Source organism: Prinia subflava, chromosome 13 (assembly GCF_021018805.1).
Source record: "Prinia subflava isolate CZ2003 ecotype Zambia chromosome 13, Cam_Psub_1.2, whole genome shotgun sequence".
Classification (NCBI taxonomy): Eukaryota; Metazoa; Chordata; class Aves; order Passeriformes; family Cisticolidae; genus Prinia; species Prinia subflava.
Window position 1 is genome coordinate 5249868 of NC_086259.1, and position 21117 is coordinate 5270984.

General features: G+C 45.6%; 1 protein-coding gene across 1 annotated transcript in view; it reads left to right on the top strand.

Moving 5' to 3' along the window:
• Positions 1–15340, top strand: part of LOC134557807 (hydrocephalus-inducing protein homolog) — a 76317-nt gene extending 60977 nt beyond the window's left edge. Inside the window, exons 53-66 of the mRNA XM_063411072.1 lie at positions 67–305; positions 621–693; positions 1317–1521; positions 1894–2126; positions 2711–2862; positions 3793–3985; positions 4543–4651; positions 5241–5483; positions 5829–5971; positions 6312–6536; positions 7706–7866; positions 8355–8455; positions 8776–9457; positions 10247–15340. Coding sequence (XP_063267142.1) covers positions 67–305; positions 621–693; positions 1317–1521; positions 1894–2126; positions 2711–2862; positions 3793–3985; positions 4543–4651; positions 5241–5483; positions 5829–5971; positions 6312–6536; positions 7706–7866; positions 8355–8455; positions 8776–9457; positions 10247–10403 — 2916 coding nt within the window. The 3' untranslated portion in view covers positions 10404–15340. The remainder of the gene's footprint in view (positions 1–66; positions 306–620; positions 694–1316; positions 1522–1893; positions 2127–2710; positions 2863–3792; positions 3986–4542; positions 4652–5240; positions 5484–5828; positions 5972–6311; positions 6537–7705; positions 7867–8354; positions 8456–8775; positions 9458–10246) is intronic.
• Positions 15341–21117: the final 5777 nt, after the last annotated feature.

Here is a 21117-nt window from a genome sequence, read left to right on the forward strand (position 1 = left end):
GAGGCTGGGGACTGGGGTAGAGGCTGGCCTCTTTGCTTTGTTTACCACGCCTTCCTGTGGACGCAGGTGATGGATGCCAGCTCAGAGGAAGGAGACCAGACTGTCACTGACATCCCAGTGAGGGTATCAGCAAAAGCTGTGTACAGCAAGTACAGCATTGAGCCTGCCTCACCCATCAACTTTGGTGCCATGCTCAAGGGCACCAAGCAGACCCAGACTGTCGTGCTGGAGAACAAAGGCATGCTCACCTTCAACTTCCACATCCACCAAGCCCCCGAGGATGCATCTGCCTTGGAAAGCCAAAGGTAGGAGAAGCCCTGCACTACCCTTCCTGTCTGAGGAGGCACCACCCCACGGCTGGTATGTGGCAGGCAGCCAGGAGACCTGGGCTGTCGTCCATTTGCATCCCTGCCTTGGGGAGAGGGAGCAGAAAAGTGCCTTGGTATCCCCATGTGTAGTATGCAGCTGGTGATAGAGCTGCTCTGTCCAGCAATGGGTGCTGTACTCTGGGAGCCATCAGGAGCAGGAAGGCTTTCCTCTGTGAGGAGGAAGGCCAGCTTTGGCCTCAGAGAAAGGCAGGGCAGCTCAGCCTGACACATACCTCTGCTTTCTCTTCTCAGTTCAAAGCAAGGGGAATCTGCTCCGTTGGCTACAAAGCACTCCATGGGAAGGAAATCAAGCTCCTCGACACAGGTGGGTGACTCCTGCTCCCCAACAATGCTGCTGCAGGGGATGTGAGAAGATGCTGCCGTGACCAGGCTGGGGCTCATCACCATAGGGTGGGATGTGGTCTGCAGGATGGAGCCCAGTATCTGCTCAGACCCACTGACAGTCCTGTACTCTGGCTCTCACCTGGAGTTGTGGGGTCAACAGGGGGGAGCAGGTCCTGTGTTTGGTAGCTGCTGGCCAGCAGAGCTCTGTGAACACCAGAGAAGCAAAACCATCCCCCACTGAACTCCCAGTCCACAGAGCTCACACAACATTTCTTTTTCTTCTTCCCAGTCCCCTACCTCTCTCCCATGATCTCTCACAGCTATTTCTGTTCTCTGTGTCACCTCTGGAGGCTGAAGGATCACAGCTACCACCTTCATTCTTTGCACTTAAACTCCTTTCTCTCTGCCACCTGGGACAGGCTTGCAGCTCCTCTTGGCTTGTTGGTCTCAGCCTGGGGCTGCCTTTGGGCCATGGAGTCATCCTTCCCTGCCCTGGGACTGGGTGCCTGGGCCCTGCTGGAGGCCAAGGCAGGACATACTCTTTGCTGGGGTGCTCAAGGTGCAGCTATTAGCCATCAGCCTCTCCTGGAACTTTTTCTGCAGGGTTCCCTCAATCTCGGCATGTTCACGGTGTCCCCTTGCTCTGGCTCCATCGGTCCGTGGGGCCAGCAGAAGATCACAGTGGAATGCCTCGCAGGGCAGGAGGGGACATGTGAGGAGCAGCTCTACATTGACATCACGGGCAGAGACCCCAAGGACAATCCCCTCGGCATTCCCTTTACCCTGACTGCCGAGTCCTGCCTCCCAGGTACGTACTGCCCACAGGTTCCCTTGGTCACACCTGCTGCTGATCAGCACCTACACCTGCTGCTTGGATAGAGAGGCACACTAGCCCTGGTGTCCCACCTTAAAATCCCCAGAGGTTCCAGCCCTCTTCAAGTCTACCAGTGGACTCATCCCTCCCACGCTGAGAGGGATGCATGGAAGGATAAAAGGAAAGCAATGCTCTCTAAGACTGAGGTTGACTGAGCTCCATCCTCACAGCAGCTCCCCCACCCAGTGCTGGGTTTAGCAGTCACCTGGGCAGCAAGGGCTTACCAAGCCCTCTGAGAGGTCAGCAGGGTCCAGATAAATTCATCAGGGAGGCTTCTCCGTGCTCATCCCTCTGGTCTATCCACAGCAATCGTTGAGGATGTCACGTCAATCTTTGAGGACTACCCAATCTGCAGCAGCGCCGACCTCAGCAACACACTGCAGTCAGTGAAAGGTGCAGGCCTGTTCATCAGAGATGAGAACAAATTCATCTTCAACAAGGTTCTGGTTGGGCAAAAGGCTAAAGCTTTCTTCACCTTCTACAATGCAAGCGGTCTGCCATGTGATGTGGTCCTCTCTATCAAACCCCTGCCTGGAAAGGTAAGAACAGGAGGCCAAGGTGCTGGTTGCCCTCTAAGGGCCGTGTGAGAGCCAGTTTTGTTCTGTAGATGCATTGCTTCCTGTGGCCCAGACTAGTCTAGCTCAGTGCAGGTCAAACTGCAGGGGAGAGCAGCAGAGCCAGGGAACAGTTGTGTTGAATTCTGCGTGCCTTGGGCAAGGTTGTGGCTCACACCTCTGGGTCTCCAGTGGGAGAAGTGAATCCATCTGAACCTCTCCTGGAAGCACACTCAGAGAGGGGCTGTTATGAACTGACAGGCCAGGCCTCAAAGCAGAGCATTTCCTCAGGCTCCCTGGCTTTTCCTTCTCTCTGAAGGCCAGTTCTAGGTTATTTGCAGGGTTTTCCATGCAGTGCCCACCTCCCATATGCTGGGGCAGCTGCCAGCACTCAAAATGCACAATGCTTTAGCACAAGGTCAGCATTCCCCCCTGGGAGGGAGGGAGCCTGCCCAGGGAAGCAGGAAGGACACACTGCCTGGGGCTGTTCTCAGTAATGCATTTATGAATAAAACTGTGTCACATTGAAAGGTGTTTTCTCCTAACACTGCTCTCTGGGTTCCCCCAAGGAAAAAAGCTCTATCAACAACTTTTTCAACTTGTATCCAGTCAAGATGTCCATTCCTGGCTCATCCTATGCTGTTGCTACGGTGATCTTCACCCCACCAGATGAGCAGACCTACGAATGCACTTTCAAGGCTTCCCTTGTCATCCCAAAAAGGTAACTGAGCCTGTGAAATATTGGGGGAGGCCTCACTGATAGCTGCCCCTCCACTGGGAAGGCACAGGCCTCTTGTTAGCTCTAATGCTTTCAGTAGCCTTAGGCAGAGCACTTGGCATGAGATGATCTGGGAGGCAGTAACACTTAGAGCAGAAAAATGAGACTGCTGGTTCAGCCTGTATGAGGAACCATGAAGACAGGGAAATATTAGGTAGCCACCTGGAAGTTACTGATATGTGCTGCAGCTAAGCTAAAGGTTTCCAAGGACAAAGGCTTAGATGAAGCAGTTTATGTGCCAGCAAGTCAGCAGTCAGTTTCCTCTTTGTTTCTGTAAAATTAAGGGATCCTCTGTGATTCCCTGGCATTCACTAAGCTATTTCATGTGAGTGATTGGAGCTGGTATGAAAGATGAGCCCAGTTCCCCTGCCCTGGGACCTGTGTACTGGGGCTTTAACCTGCCCTTCCTCAACCCTTTAGTGGCTGAATTGGAACAAGAGATGTCTAATTGCTAATAAGCAATTGCTTTCTTACTGTTCTTGGAAATTATCTTTACTGATGGTGACAATGGTTTATTTTTGCCTTCTTGCATTAGTACTGCTCTCATGCTGTGCTTTTGCTTGTTGCATGTGTCTCGTCTCACTGCAGCCAGGGGATTTGCCATGTCTCACCTGGTGCCTCTTTATTTACCTGCTGTACCTGCATGACTCAATTAAAAGAAAGTTTTTTAACTGTTATTGTGGAGGGCTCTGGCTCTTTGGAGCAGATTCCTCTTGTGAATGGCCCTGAGTGGATTCAGAAGAGGCTGGTGGGGGGCTGTGTTGTTCAGGAGCACCAGGCAGGGAAAACATTGTGGGTGGCCCTTGCTGCTTCGCTTGCCCATTGAGAAATGGGTCAGTGCCAGCTGAAATTGTTTCTGTGCCTCTCCTGCAGCTCTGTGAAAATTAGACCCCAAGTCCTGACCTTCACCATCAGTGGGAAGGGGCACAAGCCGCAGGTGACAGTCGTGTGCCCAAGTGCTCGCAGCAGCAGGGGAAACGCCGTGCTGCGCTTCAAGAGGCTCCAGCTGGGGGACTCAGAGATGCTCCCCCTGGTCGTGCGTAACAACGGCGTCGTCCCTGTCGAGGTGAGGACCTTCTCAAGGAATGGTCTGGTTTGGGAACAAGTGCCTGTGGCACAGGGGAAGGGTCCCAAAAAACATGGCAGATCTGGGAAGAGGTGTCAGAAATTGTTTTTAAGCAAATGACTGATGCCTGTTCTCCAAGAAGGGAGTTCTTGGAAATTGTCCATCCAGTCTTTCTTCTTTAACTTGAACACAAGAAAGGTGGTGGAGTATTTCCCCCGCTGTCTCTCAGGTCACCTTTTGTTTTCATGGACATGGGCGATTTCCCAGTTCCATTAGATTGTATTTGATCCCAGTTTAGTACATTTTAAGTAAACTGAGTTGTGGCTTAATTCCATTCCGCTCATTACTTTCTGTCCTGTTTGGTTCTGGGTCAGTTCCATCCAAATGCCTCTGAATGCCTTTTTCCCATCTGGCTTGGCTTAACTTTTGTGCTAAGTGCTGTTTGTAGTGGGAGAGGTGCTGGGTTCCCGTGTGGGACCGGCAGCACTGCGGTGTCAGTCCCTGTGCCATCCTGTACTCACACCAGCTCCACTGTGCTCTGTGTTCCCTTTTCTCAGTTTATGTTACACCTGGAGGACGAGCACGGAGCGTTCCTCTTGAAAGGCAGGCGCTCCACACTAAAGAGATTCTACACTGAAGATGTGGAAGAGGACTCCGTTGAAAATGGTAAATTCATTAACCATGAAGTGTGATCATGCACAGAGGGAAAATGTGTGCCCTGCTTTTGGCTTCTGTGAGCAGCAGCCAGATGTGAGATACAGTTTCTTTCCTTGGGCTCTCCATCTCCCAAGTTATTCTTGGGGACTTTTTGCAGGGCTTCCTCCTAGCAAGTTGTAGGAAGTTCTTCTGTTCTTCTAGACATGGTGGGTTGAGTTGTGGGGGGCTGTCACTACCTCAGTGCACCCTCTGAGGTATTTGCTGCATGTGGGAAGGGACCAGCCTGAACAGATGCAGCCCTTGAGCACACAGCCAGCCAGCAGAAGCCAAAAGCACTCTTTGGCTCAGCTTTCCATATGGCTGAAGCTGGCTGGAAGCAGAGGGAATGAGGGCTGGGCATCAGCCTGAGGTTAAGCTGCTGAAATGGTGAATGTGTCTGGAGGCCGTCTTGTGAACATAGAAGAGGGTCTGGAACCACTGGGGGTAGAACCTGTGCTTAGAAGGCAGCTTCTTTCCACCTCTTATTCCTCATATACCCTATGGAAGTATTTCCTCTGCACAGCTGTATCACTTAACTCTCATTTCCATTGCTGTGCAGAGAAGAAGCCCCCAAAGCCTTTCCTGCTTCTGGATCATGGGCAGTCAACGGAGTTTGATGTCATTTTCAAACCCACCCTGGCTCAACGTCTGGAAGGGAAGATTCGTGCCTTAGTGGGGGACACCTCTAACAAGACCGTAATAGAGCTGGTGGGTGAAGGCCACAAGGATGAATTCACTCTGGACGGACTAGAGGAGGAGGACAGGAATGCTAAGAGCAGTCTGAAGAAAGACATCATTGATGGTAAGAGAGGAGAGGCTGCCGGGGTGGAGCAAGGAAGAGGAAAATGTCAGATCATGTCTGGCCTCTCTCTAGCCAGGCCTGGGCTGTCACCCACTGGGCTTGGTGGCCTGTGGGCATGGTAGCCATACAGGCAGAGCAGTGTGTGCTGTGCTGCCTGTCTCTGGCTTAGGGATGTGTCAGGGTGTTTCCCTGAAAGTGGTGGGATGAGGAACTGCCTGGGGAACTCGCTTGCAGAGGGAGGAAGGCTTGGAGCAAGGAAGCATTGAACATACGGGTGTCTGTGCACGTGAGGGGGGCGGGTGGAGCTCCCTGCATGCTGAGATCCCTTGCTCTCCTCCTGTACAGCTGTCAGAGTGAATGAGATCCAGTTTGGGGCCTCTCCTGTCGGGAAGCTCTGCAGCAGGACCTTCACCATCACCAACCACACCCAAAGGAAGGTCATGCGTTTTGAGTGGGAGGCAAACGCCCCATTCCAGTTCTCCCCCAAGGTGAGTGTGGACTGCTCTGGCCTCCCCCAGTGCTCAGGCCCTGCCCTGGTGTTCCCAGGAGCTGGCAGGGAATCCTCACATACCAGTGATAGCCCATTCCAGTGCATGGAGGAGATGCAGTCCCTGGCTTGGCTGGGCCAAGGCTGCCAGCCTTGCAGAAAAGGCCTCATGTTACGGGAGGTGGCACCTTCTGTTCTTACTTTTGTGTATCAAACTTCACATAAATCCACTCTGAGGTGTAGATTCCTGGCACAGCTGCTCAGCACTTCAGTCCCTTTTGCTGTCAGTCCTGCCCTTGGCAGTGCTTCCAGTTTGGTCTTGACTCCCTGATTCTCCCTAGGTGGGACATCTCTATCCTGGCAGTGCCAAATCCATCACAGTGACCATGAAATCAGATGTCCCAGCCACCTTCAGGAGGCACCTTGTGAAATGTAAGGTGACCAAGATCAACGCTGAGCTGCCACAAGGGAAGGTTCAGGACTGGGATGACAAAATGTGTATTGTCACATGGAAGGTTTCCACCAGGAAAGACCCAGCTGCCCATTGGCCTGAATTTTTTCAGAAGGTAAGAAGCAAAATGGAAAAAGGCGCCAACTCAGCTTTTATAAAAAGAACCACCATAACACCATCCTTGCTGGCTGAGCAGCTCCTGCTTTCTCTGGACATTGGACAGCCGTGAGGTTCACCAGCAGTGCATTCTAGGGGAGAGGTGGATGCACAGTGACCAGATAAACTCACAGGAGAAGGGGAAGCATTTTGACAAAAGACCTTTAGCCACACACAAATAATCCAGAAGCACAAGTGTTGCAGCCCGTGCTGAATGGGAGACAATATTTTATGATTTTATCCCATTTTATGATGTTTGAAATCTCTTCATCTGATTTGATGCCTTTTCACCAACAAGAAGTTAAGTCTGCTGCATGCTGTCTCTTCTTTTGAAGTGGACAGAAATACACTTCTACTGTGTATGCTGGTGACCTCCAAGTTTTGTCTGCATGGACACCAGAGAGTTTAGTTGTGATCTCTGTATTGTGTGGTATATCTCATCATGGAGTAGCCCAGGCACTGTATAACAGTATGGAGGAGTCCAGAGAAGGATCATCTCCAGAGACTCTTGCTTTTATTGTCATTATTGCCAAACACATTCATCTTGGATGAAGGTTCTTTCTGAGTTTCTGGACCATTTTAACGCCTCTAAACCATCCTCTTTTCTATGAGAACATCTGGAGTTGGAGACTTTCCTAGTGAGATCTTTCACATCCCAAAATGTACTTCCTCAGCTCCGAGCACTGTGGCTGTTCCCCCACTCATGACATCTGGAGAGCACTTTCTCTCCTAAGACAAGAAGAATAACATACTTTCTAGAACTCTTCAGTCTTGGGATTCTCCAGCCACAGAGCTCCAGCAGGGGAACTTAACCCTAATTTTGAGACCTGCTGAATTTATAGGGTACCAGGAAAAAAGTCAGTCCCTCTACAAGGCTGAAGGACAGGGACTGGAATGCAGCTGTAGTCTGCATGGCTATATTAACAGCTGTGGTAGTGACTGCTTTGACCAGTGGGTAGAAACAACTACTGCAGCAGAACAGTCCCAATTCTGTCATCTTTCCAGGGAAGTAAAAGTGAATGGTCCTTTCTAGTCCCTCTGGGAGGCTGATCTTGGAGGCCAGAAGTTTCCCTTCTCAGCCTGACTTTCTGGGCTCTGCTCAGTGACTCTTCCCTCCTCTGTTTGCAGGTGGTGGAGCCGGTCCCGGAACCGGCTCACACCGTGGTGGAGGACAGCAGCCGGGAGGCCGAGGTGTACCTCAGTGCCGTTAGTGCCTACACCGAGTTCAAACTGAGCACAATTGTGGTTCAGCTCAAGGACACCCTGCCCTTCCAGACAAGCACAGCCACGTGAGTGCTGGAGGCCAGGCAGGGCCCTGCGAGCGGGGCTGATGCAGTGCCTGCTTCCCAGAACTCTACCCCAGCCTAAAGCAGCACAGGCCCATTTACGTGCACGCAAAGCCAAGCAGGAGATGGTGGTCAGGAGAGGTTCAGTACCGCCAGACCTTTCTGCTGAGGACAGCCATGGGTTGGCTTTCACTGCATGTCCCCTGTCCTCACCTCCTCAAAAATAAGTTTGCAGTCAAACCAAGACCTAAAGTCCACGGCAAAGCCCCTTAGCTTCAGTGTCCTGGGCACCATGTTGGCCCTTTCCTCTTAAACTTCCAGACTTGGAAATACTTTTTTGGGCCATGTAGGACAGCGGTCTGAGCATGGCAGAGTTGCCTGGGGAAGGTGCTCCTCAGAAGAAAGTGGTACCAGAACTCCATCAGGCAATGTTACTGTACTATTTGCTTTATATGTATGGGGTTTTTTTTTTATTCCTCCTTGCTTTTCAGTTTCAGGATGCACAACACAGGGAAGGTACCCCTGGAATACTCCTGGGAGAAAGCTGCAGATAGTGAAGCAGTGAAGAAGCCATACTCAACCGCTCTGATGCGTAAGGGCATTTCACTTGGTAACTGAGGGCCTGGGGAGAAGACCCCGCCACTTCAATCCAAAACATGAATTGGTTTTTCATCCTTGTCCACATGTCCACTGTTGTTGGAGTCCATGTTGCCCCCCTCTGCATTTGGCACAGGAGCGTGTGCTGCAGGCAGAGACCCTGTTCCCAGACGCTCTATTTCCTGCTGAAAGTACTTGGCCAGAGATGCTCCAAGTGCATCCCAGCTCTCTTCCACCTTCCAACCTGCAGCAGGAGGCAGAGTTGCTGGGAACACAGGATTTTGTCTTTGAAAAATGTCCTCTTCCTCTCTGCAGGTCGGTTCCTCTCCTCTGCTACTGTAAGGCATCGCAATGAGCTGCTGCGTCGTTTCTGGTGGGAGCAGGATCATCCTTCTGAGCTGCAGCGGCTGCAGCAGTTTGCCAAGCAGCAGCAGCAGCAGGATTCCCAGCAGCAGCAGGATTCCAAACAGCAGCAGCCTTCTGAATGGCAGCAGCTTTATGAGAAGGAGCCTTCTATGGAGGAAACACTTTATGAGGACGACTTTCCTGAGGAAATACAGCGTATTGTGGCAGAGGTGCTTTCTGAGAAGCAGCCTCTAGAGAAGAAGCTTAGTGAGGAGCAGCTTTCTGAGAAGCAGCTTAGTGAGAACCAGCTTTCTGAGGAGGAGCAGCTGTATTCCAAGCAGAAGAAGTGTTCCAAGGAGCATTCCAAGAAGCATTCCAAGTGGCACCGCTCCAAGGAACGACACCTCTCTCAGCAGCAGCGGCAGGAACAGCCCGAGCAGCAGGACCATTCCAAGAAGCCACGCCACTCGAAGGAAAAGCAGCTCTCCCTGCAGCGTGTCAGTTCCTCCCTGGAAATCTTCCCAGATGTCCTCCATGACCTGTTCTTCATCAAACCCTACCTAGGCATCATCGCTCCTGGCCAGACGCAGACCTTTGAGGTGCTGTTCTCCCCGAAGTGCGCGGGGAAGTTCATGAGCACCATGCTGTGCAGGTGGGAAACCTCTACGCTCCTGCCGGCTCATGCTGTTGATGGGTATCACTGAGTCACAGCCTGGGAGAGGTTGGAAGGGATCACAGTAGCTCAACTGGTCCCACTTCCCTGCTCAGGTGGGGTCATCCCAGCACACATGGCACAGGGTTGGGTCCAGAGGGCTCTGGAATAATTGCAGTGAGGGACACTCCACACCCTCTCTGGGCAACCTGTCACCTGCACAGGAAAGTTCTTCCTGGGGTTCAGGTGGAGTTTTCTGTTCAGGTTCTGCCCATTTCCTCTTGTCCTACTGCTGGGCATCACCAAGCACAGCCTGGTTCATCCCCTACCACACTCCCTTCAGTCCCTGTGACTGGGCTGGGGAGGTGGGCCTGGAGACAGGCAGCCCCAGAGAGGCAGCAGAAACACCCACAGGAGCACAGAAAGATCATCATCTGGCCTTGGTAGGGAGACACTGGGAAAAGACACTGTATGAAACATGAAGCTCCTGGAGGGTTGCAAAATCTGCAAGGAGAGATCCAGGGACCACCCTGGACCGAGCTCTGCTTCCTTTTGGGACAAGCAAGGCCTGCTTCTCTACATGGAATCCCATGTGCTGTAGATGGTCCCCAGGCACTTAACTGGTCATGTTCCTGCCCTTACACCTCTGCAGCCTCCAAGCAGCGAGTGCAGTTGTTTAATTTGCTGCTTGCACAGAGAGAGGATGCAACGCTGTGTGCTCTGCAGGGACACAGAAAAGCAGCTGGCTGGAAATGCTCGTCCAGCTAATCCCAGTCCCTTTCTTCCTAGGATTCCTAACCTGAAGCCAACTCAGAAGAAGGTGCAGGTGATTATGAAAGGCACAGCCCAGGAGCAGAAGAGTCTTGGTAAACCGAAACACTCTGGGTTACAGCAAACACAAAGACCAGAGACCCAAGGAGCAAGTGCACTGGAAACAAACATCTGAGTGACAGCGTTTGTGTCAGCTGGAGCATCCGGCAGGAGCCACCAACACTGTGTCTTCTGCTGCTGATGGTCTCCATTAAATGTTAACTGTTAATTGTTATTAAACAGTTGGCAATACATTGTTAATTGTCAGCTTGTCTTGGTTAGAAAGACAGGTGTCTGCGGGACCTTTCTGGAATGGAGAATGTGACCCCCTTCTCTCCAAATTATTATAACTATGAAATTAAGGGGCTTTCAGGCAAAGATGGGGGAAAAGGAGTAACAGTTCTTTACTAGTATGTAGAACAAGACAAACAAACAACAACACTGGCAGCAACAACAAACAGAACCAGATACCTAACCACAGCCTTCTCTCAGCTGCAGGCACTTTGCCTTTGGTGTTGTTCCAATCACAGCTGGGCAGGGAAGGGAGGCAAATAATGAATAAATCAACTGCTAGAGAAATTCTAATTAAGTTACACCAAGGAATACACTGGAGAACTCAAGCACTGTGTAATCACTTCTTAAGAACTTACTGCTGTGAGGCAGTCTATACAGTAGGCAAATTGTGACTGAACAATGATCCATTTGTTAAAAGATAGATAAGAAAGTGATGAGAAAACGCCCTAGTGAGGGAAGAGCCCTAGCCCTGAGGCCCTTTCAAAATATGCAAATGGATTACACTGAGTTCCCCAAAATAGAAGGAAATATCTTCTTGTAAGAGCTAATTACCTCACCCATGGGGTAGAAGCCCTTCCTAGCTCAACTCTAACTACCTCCAAAGTGGCTAAGATGCTTATAGCATCGTGCTTTTTAGGAGTGGAGCTGAAGCCTAGACTCCAATAAGCCTCTCTGGTGGGAAAGACCGCTTGGGAAAACTCAGGCAAAGCAGTAAAGCTCACATATCCACACACGCTGCCTGATTTTGTAACGTTGCATGCCTAGTAATCTCAGTGTCACTAAGCAGGTCCCTGAGTACAGAGGAGGTAGTGTTTGCCTGCTTACTAAGCCAGCATCCAGGTGACAAAGCTCACCGAGAGCCTTAGCTGCGCCCACCCAAGGTAAAGTCAGTGAGACCACGACTCTGTCCTTTATTCCAAGTATAATCTTGGCTATCACAATTTTCATCAAACTTAGTGTATGATCTCTTTTGGCGTTCCAATGTCCTTTTCTGTTTCCATTCTGAAGTAAGGTTATGTTGGGGGTGAGGACAGTAAGCTGGCCAAGGCTACAGGGACCTCTTTGAAGGCGTGAGGCGATTCCAGCCCATACTTGGTTTCCACAGATAAGGAACACTCCCCAAGGCAACACTTTGGGATGGAGTATGGACAAGGAAAGTTTAAGACTGGTGTAATTGCACCAATTTAGGGGGGATAGTTTTTATCAAATGGGGTTACATCCTTTCTATGGGCAGACCTAATAAAGTCAAGACAGGTCAAGATTTCGTTGGGAGGTTGATACTGAAATTGAATGCAGTAATGAGCCTTGGAAAACCCTAACAGCTCCAATTCTTGGGGTTTCTCTGGTGCTTGGGCTAAGGTCCATGTCCACTCATCCCAAACCTCTACCAGACTGGGTTTCTTATCTGCATATGGGTATTCATTGGCTGCTAAGGGGACCTCTACAAGGCACGTTGACAGGCGGTTGTCCACGCTGCCCATGGACAGGCACAGGTTTGTTGGGAAGAATGAAACAGAAAAACCTTTTAAATATGGCTGCTTAGATTTTGGGAATATGAAACCTACAAGCGAGATAGAAATGAAGGCAAGTTTTGAAATGTAGGATACCAAGCCCTCAGCTAGTAAACAATGGTATGGCTAGCTGGGGGCAATCTACCTTGATTAAACAAGACCCTCTTGCTTGCCGAAGGTGGAATGCTAATCCTATAGGCTGTATGTAAATGCTGTAAGATCTGTATCTTGCACTGGATTGGCTAGTGTAAATCAGAATATTCAACACAGAAGGAGATTTATTGTACTGCAACAAGAACTTGCTCTCTCTTTTCCTTGCGTGCTTCTACCTGTGCCTAGCAGCTCCAAGCAGTGCCCCTGCACCCACAGTAAACCACGTGTTCACAGAGATGCTTTGTTTCCAGAGGTATCTCGTCTACGTCGCAGCTCTAGGTGGATCTCCTACATAGGTTATCTTGTTGTAAATTCTTGGCTAGTGTGACCCAGATGTTCTGGTTGGCCTGAGGAGCAATCCATGCATTAGCTGATGGAAGGGTGAGGAGCATCCAAAGTCCTACTTGGAGAAGATAGGGACTTCCTGCCGCAGGAGACATGGCAGGATTCTTGTAGATGATGAGTTGATCTGTGAGTTTGAAAAGATGAAATTTTATATAATCTTAACAGCCTCTCGTACCTTCCATCCTAACCACTCAGTATGTACTGTGTAGAAAGGGTATGGGAAAATAAGAGGGGATAGCAGTGCAGCAACCAACAGAGAGGTAGCAGTAAGATTAACAAAAAAAAGTAACAGTGCAACACTCTTCGGGGATGGAGTTCATCAGAGAGTTTTACAGTCTCTTGAGGTACTGGAGGGTTGTCTTTTTCTGCGGCGAACATCTGTGTTTATATTCCTTTTCCTTCTTCTACTCCACGCCTCCCGGGCTTGATCTCCTTTCTGTCTCTGAGGTTGCAGAGAAGCGTCTGTGGGTGCATCCTTTAGCGGTTCGATGTATGGCTTGACTTTGCTGCCTGGAATCCACCTTGGCCCAGAGTCTGTGGACACGCAAGCATATCCTCTGCAAGTTATTAATTGGAATGGACCCATTATCTGCTTGGATTCGGGATCTTTGATCAGCACAGGGGGTTTCTCCGAGAGCTGTGCTCTGCTTGTGTTGAAAAAGTGCCTGGGGGGGGGGGGAGGTTGGCTCCGTGAATTAATTATTAAGAAAATTGATAACATAAAGAGCCTTGCATAATTTTTCTACATTTGATAGCATTTCAACGTGCCCATGCTGCTGATCAAGGACTCTCTTGAGAGTGTGGTGAGCCCTTTCTACAATGGAATGCCCTGTTGGGGAGTGGGGTATTCCTGTGTCATGTTTCACCCCTGACTGACTTAGGAACTGTTTGAAAATTTTTGAGCCATAAGCAGGACCATTAGCTGGGCTTGGGGAACACCCAGGGTGGAAAATGCCTGAAGGAAGTGTCGGATGACATCTTTTGTCTTTTTTCCTGAGTGTGCTGATGCAAATATAGCCCCAGAAAATGTATCTATGGACATGCAAATGTATATCAGTCTCCCAAAGGGTGCATAATGTGTGACATCTGTCTGCCACAACTGTGAACTCTCGAGGCCACGACGGTTAACCCCAGCCCCCATGGACAGCAAGACATAATCCTGGCAGTTGGGACAGGAACCCACTATTGCTCTTACCTGTTCTCTAGTGATTTTGAATATCCGGACTAGGGCTGGTACATTTTGATGAAGGAACTGATGACTCAGTTTAGCCTGATTAAAGATGTCTGGTAGGGTAACTCGTACTGCCATAGCTAAAGCGTTAGCTCTCCGCTGCCTTCTGTAATGGGTCCGGAGAGGTCAGTGTGTGACCTCACATGCATAATGTGATATGGTTGCTCCTGGTGGGAGAGGAGGAATACTAGCTTTGAGAGCAAGCTGTATAAAGCTAGATTTGCCACTTCCTTTAATAGGGAATGTTCTGCCCTCTCAACTGTCCTGGAAACATAGTCCAAATCAGTAACTATATCTAGAGGTTGTTTGAACTTTTCAAAGGCTCTGACAACAGCTGTGTGAAAAATGTAGAATGTTAATTCATGTTCTTATAGTTAATGAAATTTATTGAAAACTATAAAACTGTATATATGTGTGTGTTGTATGAAAATATAAGTTTCAGGACATCTTGTAACATTTTGTTAAACCAAATTATGAAAAGGCAGGCACCACCCCAGAAGCTCACATTCAGAAATAGACAAAAGGTTTACGGAAAACCGGCTGTCTCCTCGAGCACTGGGAGGAGACCCATCAAGATAAGGCGGCAGGACCATCAACACCCCAGCCGACACCCTCACCGAGCATCAAGCATCATCATCCATATCTCGGATGTGAAAAAGGCATATTGTATGTGTGGCTCTACGCAGGTATTTACTATATGTAATCTGATAGATAGAAAAGTTATACTATATTAACATTAGAATAATGTAGTGAATGTAGTTTTGTAATTAACAATAAGTTATAGTACAATAGAAGCTGTGTATGTGTGTTATATTTTTTTTTGCTCAAGAAGAAAAATTCCTCAGCACAGAGATAACATTCACAGAGGCCCCTAAACCTTCTAGTGAAGAAGAATTTATGGCCTCTTATCCACAGAACCCAACTTTCTCAAGGACGTATGCTCTCATGCATTCTTTTAATTAACAGAAAGCTTTTGTGACAAGAAACAGCTGAAAATTACTTGTTTTACGTAAGATATGAATAGTCATAAACTGAAGGCTTAAAAAAGACTTCTCTTTGTTCTGGGCCCTTCTCCTTCCTAGCCTTTGTCTGGGAGGGAGGGGGGACAAAAGCCCGGGCTACCTTCTTTGCTTTTATTGTCTCATTCTTTGTCCTGTCTCTGAAAACTTTTTAAACTTTTATTATTGTATTAATATTTTTGTAACCAATTTTTATTCTTTATTAAATATTCATAAATTTCAAAAAAAGCGAGTGATTGGCGTTTATCACAGTTAATGGCAGAACAGGGCAGGGCTGAGCAGGCCCAAGGCTTTGAGTGGTCTGTAGAGTTCCCTTGAAACCCAGCATTTTACACTTGGATAATTCCTGTATACTCATCATCTAGTTTATTTTCCTTCCAATTATTTTAACAAACAGCTGCCATGGGTGTTGTCTTGGCGAAGTATCACACTGTGTCAGAGCTGCTGAAGCTGCTGTCCAATGAGACACTGAGCACAGGAGAAAAAATCAGTATTCTTCTAAGAATTGGACACTGTACTGAAGTGTGTGGTAAGATTTGCTTTTTCTTTTTCCTGTCTGTCAGCTTCTCCTAAATTCTCATACACTGACTCCTCCAGTGGTGTCACTACATCAAGACTGGAACATGAGGGAAATTTCTCTTAAATAATATAGTGTCAATATTCGGAAAAAAAGTTTTCTATAATGTACCATCTTTAAATTTTAAAGCTTGTTAGCAAGAAGTGTCTTTAGTAGCTTTGAAAAATAGACTAATATGCAGGAATTCAGAGCTGGGCTTAGGGATCACAGGGAGTAATAAATCCAGGCCTGAAAACTGCTACAATCCAGACATAGCAAATGAGTTGTCTTGAGCTCTCTTTTCATGGTCCTTGGCGCATACAGCTTCTGTCCACTGCTTACAAGGGCAGTAACACTTGTAAAAGCCATGTAAGAGCATTGGTTTTCAAGACACATAAGCAGTAGGTAGCCCTGAAATGTTTTTGTCGTGTTCCTTGGGGCTTGCCCAAGTATATCTGATAAAAATGCAGCGCTTCAGTTGATATTTTGTGGTAGTGAAAGCAAATAGAAAAGGGAGTTCATTTGTACTACTGTTTTTTCTCATTTATGTTTAGATAAATTAGAAAAGGGGCTTATATTCAAAAATTCTGGTTGGTTTTTATTCTCTGAGTTCTAATAACATGTTAAATAATTAGCTCAATAGGTCATAAATTTATTTTAACAGACATTTTTTCATTAAGAATTATTGAAACAAAACTTAAAGGAAAATATCTTTTGAATAGAAAAACGGTTAAACCAACAGAAAACAGTTTCTCTTAAATTGTCAGCACTGTTATTAAGTTAATTAAGTTTATTTACGTTTACTAAGTGTATTAAGTTATCAAGTTTAGCAAGTTATCAGTTCTATGAATACATATGTGAATGAGATCACTATAAAAATCTAGCTACTTACATGATAAATGAGGAGGAAGAGATGGGCCAGACCAGGATTAAATCACTGATTTTATTTTGCTAATTATAAATCTTGAGATTTTGATATTTCTGCATCTCAGGCCTCACAAAAATGTAGCATATCTAGTCCAAGAGCAGGTAATGGAAGAAAAGAAATACAGGAGTCATTATTCAATATTTTAGGCCACAAGTAAATGAGCTTGGAACTCCATCCTATAATTTGTCTCAGTCATCCTTCAGTTTTCTTACAGAAATGTGAGTTCCGGTTAAATCATCCTGTGTGATGTAAAGCTCTCCTGCTGTCACTGCAGCAGGCTCGGGTCTATAATGAAAATCTCCTTTTTTACAGAAACTTACAGAAAGTTGCCAGTATTGGCTTTTAAAATTACTGTAAGGTTAAGGTGTGTGGGGCTGAAACCAACCTATTTTCCTTTACTATGTCCTGTTCTAGAGGAAAACCAGTGTGATCTGCTTCAGAACAATGGTCTGCCACTTATGATTCAGGTACTGACAGAATCTCAGGACGAGGAACTCATCAAAGCTGCTACTTTTGTGCTGCAGAACTGCAAACAAATGAGTAAGCTTGCTGGTACTGCTTTAAAAATCACAGTGATCATTTCTGTGTTCTGCTGATTCCCTAAGTGATTTGAGCTTTGTAATTCTGTGTACTCCAAGAGATGTTTGTTTTCTGCACAGAAAGTTGCTTTTTGGTCATCAAGAACTGACTTAGGCAGAAAAAAGAGAAGTAAAAATTCCAGCAGCGTTGCAATAATGCACTTGTGAAACCTTTCCATGCAGGGTCAGTTCTTAAAGCTTTCCCATCTATCAATTCTGTGGAAAATATGAACATTGTCGTTTAATATCCAGTGGATACTCTCTTCCTGGGGATGTACCACTAGAGAGAGCGAATAAACCAGGAGATGATCAAGCCTGAAATCGTTATGACTAATTAATTTCTAGTATTAAGAAATCTCGATTTTTTTTTTTGTCTGAAGAAGGATGTATTTGTAGGTCCCTTGTTTCAGTTTTTTATTAATTATCTGTACAATACCACCCATGAAGCAGAGAGACTTTAATCTCTAGAGTGTGGAGGGTGTGCAATTGCTAATTAGGAAAAAACAAACCTCTGTCTACATTTTTGTGCTGCAAGCACAACTGAGAGGTTTGTGTAAGATTGAGGGGGTGTGGGGATTTGTAGTGTCCATTAATATGGAATTGTTTTTTAAAAAAGCAGAGACTCATACTGGTAAAGAACTCGGAGTTAAGTCAATGAAAAAGTCATTTTTTTTCATAGCATCATTGTGTAAACAGTTTACAGTAACTATAATTGCAAGCTCACCTCGTGTAACTGCAGCTTATATTTCAAGTGTGTTAACATTTATGTATAAATTTAAGTTTTATAAAAATTGTTATTTTGCATTAAATTATTGGGGCTGATCCTCAGCATACTAAAATATAATATATACTATAAAAATGTTAACTGATAAAATTTAAAATATTAATGTTGTTTTATGTTTTATAAAGCTGAGCAGCTGTCTCTGAAATTACATGATAACTCATTAAGTGAGAACAATGCAGAAGAATTGGATGTGCAAGTAAGGAAAAGGTGTCTGCAAGACTACTGTAAGAAAGCAAAAGAAATTTTACACAGAATAACTTTGATTGAAAAAGAGCATGATGAGGTTGGCCTATTTACCAAAATAGGATAAAACTAATCACATCTTTCCAGAGTTAAGGAGAAAGCGAAAGTAAATCCTTAGTATAATTTCAGTGTGAGCAAAAAAAAAACAGGAAAAACGTTGGATTTGTGTGAAACTACAACCTGCAACTTTTATCATTGTTGTAGATCAAGTTGCAGGTGTGCAGAGAATGGAGGCATCTGTATTGTATGAAGTATTCTAGTTTATTGTAAACCCAGATTTTCTATGAGATAGAAAAAGAAGTGGAACTTATTGCTGGACATTCAAACCTATCATTTTAATATTTGCATGCATGAAATGTTCAGGGTTGTATGGGTGTGGTGGGATAGATGATAAAGGAGAATGTGAACATAAGCTGAGATACAGCTATTTCATATTTTCCTTGTGCTTTAAAGCTGCTAAGTATCCATGGGTTTGAAAAAGTAAGTTTATGAGTTATTTAGATGGCTCTTAAGTTCTAGCAGCGCCTTGCATTTTTAGCAAATTTCCTTGCTTCAGCCTGAAATTAGCACTTAGTAAGTACCCCCTCAACACCTTCAGTGGCATTGTTGTCTTGTTGGCTCTCGGCTCAGTCGGGGGTTTTCTGAAGCTTCTCTGGAATTTGCTTTACTATCAGAGTTAGACTATCTAGTTAATCCTGTTACTGGATTTATTTAACATTTTTATAAAGCTTACATAGTCACTAAACCAGTATTTTTCAATACAGGAAAATGTACAAGGAGAAATATTTGTAGATGAATCTTCAGTAGCCAATTCTGAAGCACTAAAATCCCATGAAGTGAATCCTGCTGATCCAAAGTGCACAGAAAGAACACATAGACGTGTCTGTTGTCCACAGTTGATCTCTAAGTTGAATGATCAGGTTCTTGCTCCATCTGTAACTTCTGCACCACAAAAAAATGAAATAGTGAACGCTCTGGATGCAGCTTCTACCAGACAAACTGAACAGAGGAACATTCCGTGTTCAGTTACTGAGCTGCAAACAGACAGTGTACCTCCAAGTCACAATATCAAAGGAAAAACTGCTTGTGGAAATAATCAGTCTGGTCTTCAAGCAAGGTAAGAACCTTACACCTAACTAGAAATACTAAGTTATTTTGCTTTAGTCATTCCAAATTTACTTGTTTTTAAATTATCTGTTACTAGCTATGGGGTTTTTTTATAGTGGAAAGTCATAGCCCTTTGATGGCCCACTAGAGATTGTTTTTGAGGGGACAGATGAAAGATGACAGTCATTGCAGTAACAAAGCTGCTGATCTCTCAGTGCTGGTGTTGTACAGAGAGCCTCTTTCAGGACAGGTTTGAGTGCCTTCAGCATAGTGCTGAAAATCATCCATGGCTTTTGCCCCAAAGTTCTCACTGATGTAACAGCTCAAGATTTAACCCACTGGTTTGGACAAAACCACAATGGTTTCTGTAATGTGCACTTACTAGGGAAACAACAGGTAGAGAACTGCTTGGAAAAATACTGAAATTGGAGTGTTTGCAAAGTAGGGGCAAAGTGTCTGTGCCTCTGCTATTCCCTCGTGTTCCAGTGCTGCTCTTCGTGGGAAGAGAAAGGAACAGCCCTGTTTGGTCATTCCCTGTTCTCTTGCTTGTTGCTGTCACACAAATGCTAATTTTCCTCTTGTTCTTTTGCTGCTTGTGTTTATCTTTCCTATTGATAAACCCAACATTAGTTATAGCTAGCTTGCATTAATAAGTACGGATTCCATTCTGGAATGTTTATATTACTATTCGAGTTTATATCTGGAATATTCCTCAAGACAGTCAATGGAAAAGTATGAGCCAAACTCGTTTTGGGTGGATTTTGTGTTTTGTTTTGGGCTTTTTGAGTTCCACATTTTTATTGTGCTCTATTAATGTGTCCAGCTGCACCTTGCTCTGTGCAGTTTCGTGGTATTATATTGTTACTTTGCAACTACCACAGAAATCACCAAGAGCCTGGATATTTTCCATGGTACATTCAGGTGAATTTTGCTTTGCTGCTGGTTAGCATAATTTCTCAGCTTCTTTAGTTGCTGTTCTGGGCTCTGATGCGCAAAACTGTTAAAATATCAATTTAAAAAAAAAATCTCTCCTTTTGAATATGTGTTTGTGTGATCCCAGGAGTTACTGGAAGGTGTAACTGTGGATCAGGCTCCTTGCTCCTGCAGCTCCCAGAGGGCGTCAGGGACACAAAAATGCTCGATCAGGGTATCATAGCAGTGTGCACTTGGTTATCTTTATGTGAATCTGAATTGCAAATTTCTCTGGAAACCAGTGACAACTCTGCACTCCCTGCTGCACAGACTGCAAGGAATGCCAGTCACAAATCTCTGGGAAACAGGTTTTAACATGCACTGATTACATGCTCGGTGCCACAAGTCCAGTAACTGGGGATAATTAGAGTGATAATTGTAGAGTTTTCTCTTTTATATGTTTAATATTTTTTTTTGTTGTGCCCTTGGAATGTGTGTATTTATTTGCAGGTAAATGTGTGTTGTTTTTATTTCTTTTTGGTTTTAATTTGTTCACATTTTGATCTTCCCAGTGAACAGTTATTTAAACAACCAGCAGAGACTGTTAGAAATATGAAACAGACATGCACATCAGGTAGAAACAGCTACACATATTCCTTTCTGAGCTGATTTTGTTCTTAATGAGATTTTAATTAGTTTTGTGTATGTTTCACTACTTTTTATCACTTGGTATGTATCATTAGATGACAGAAGTGCCTTATGTGTAATATCCTTTAACTAGTTTGCATAGTGTTGGAATTTATATTGTACCAAATTTTATCAGGACATTTATCCTACTTCTAATACACATTTTAGCTTTCTTTTTTAAAATTGATTTTAAGTATTCAAATGAATGTATCAGAGATTAAGTTTAATGTTTAATCTGTACTGATTAGTGAAAGCCACTAATAGAAAATGCAGGTTTGGTCCTGTGCCTGTAAGGCTGGGATGGAACCTACCTGTGAGTGACTTTTGCCTGATGCTGTTCCTACATGGTTAACACGTGTTTTAAGAGAAAAGTTTTTCAGATTTGCAGTAAACGTAGTCTGATACCTTTATTTCACAACTGGGATCTGTTCAATCAAATATTTATTCATTGTTTAGTTTCCTGATAATTTATAAAATTGCTAAGTATTCATTAAGACTAGAA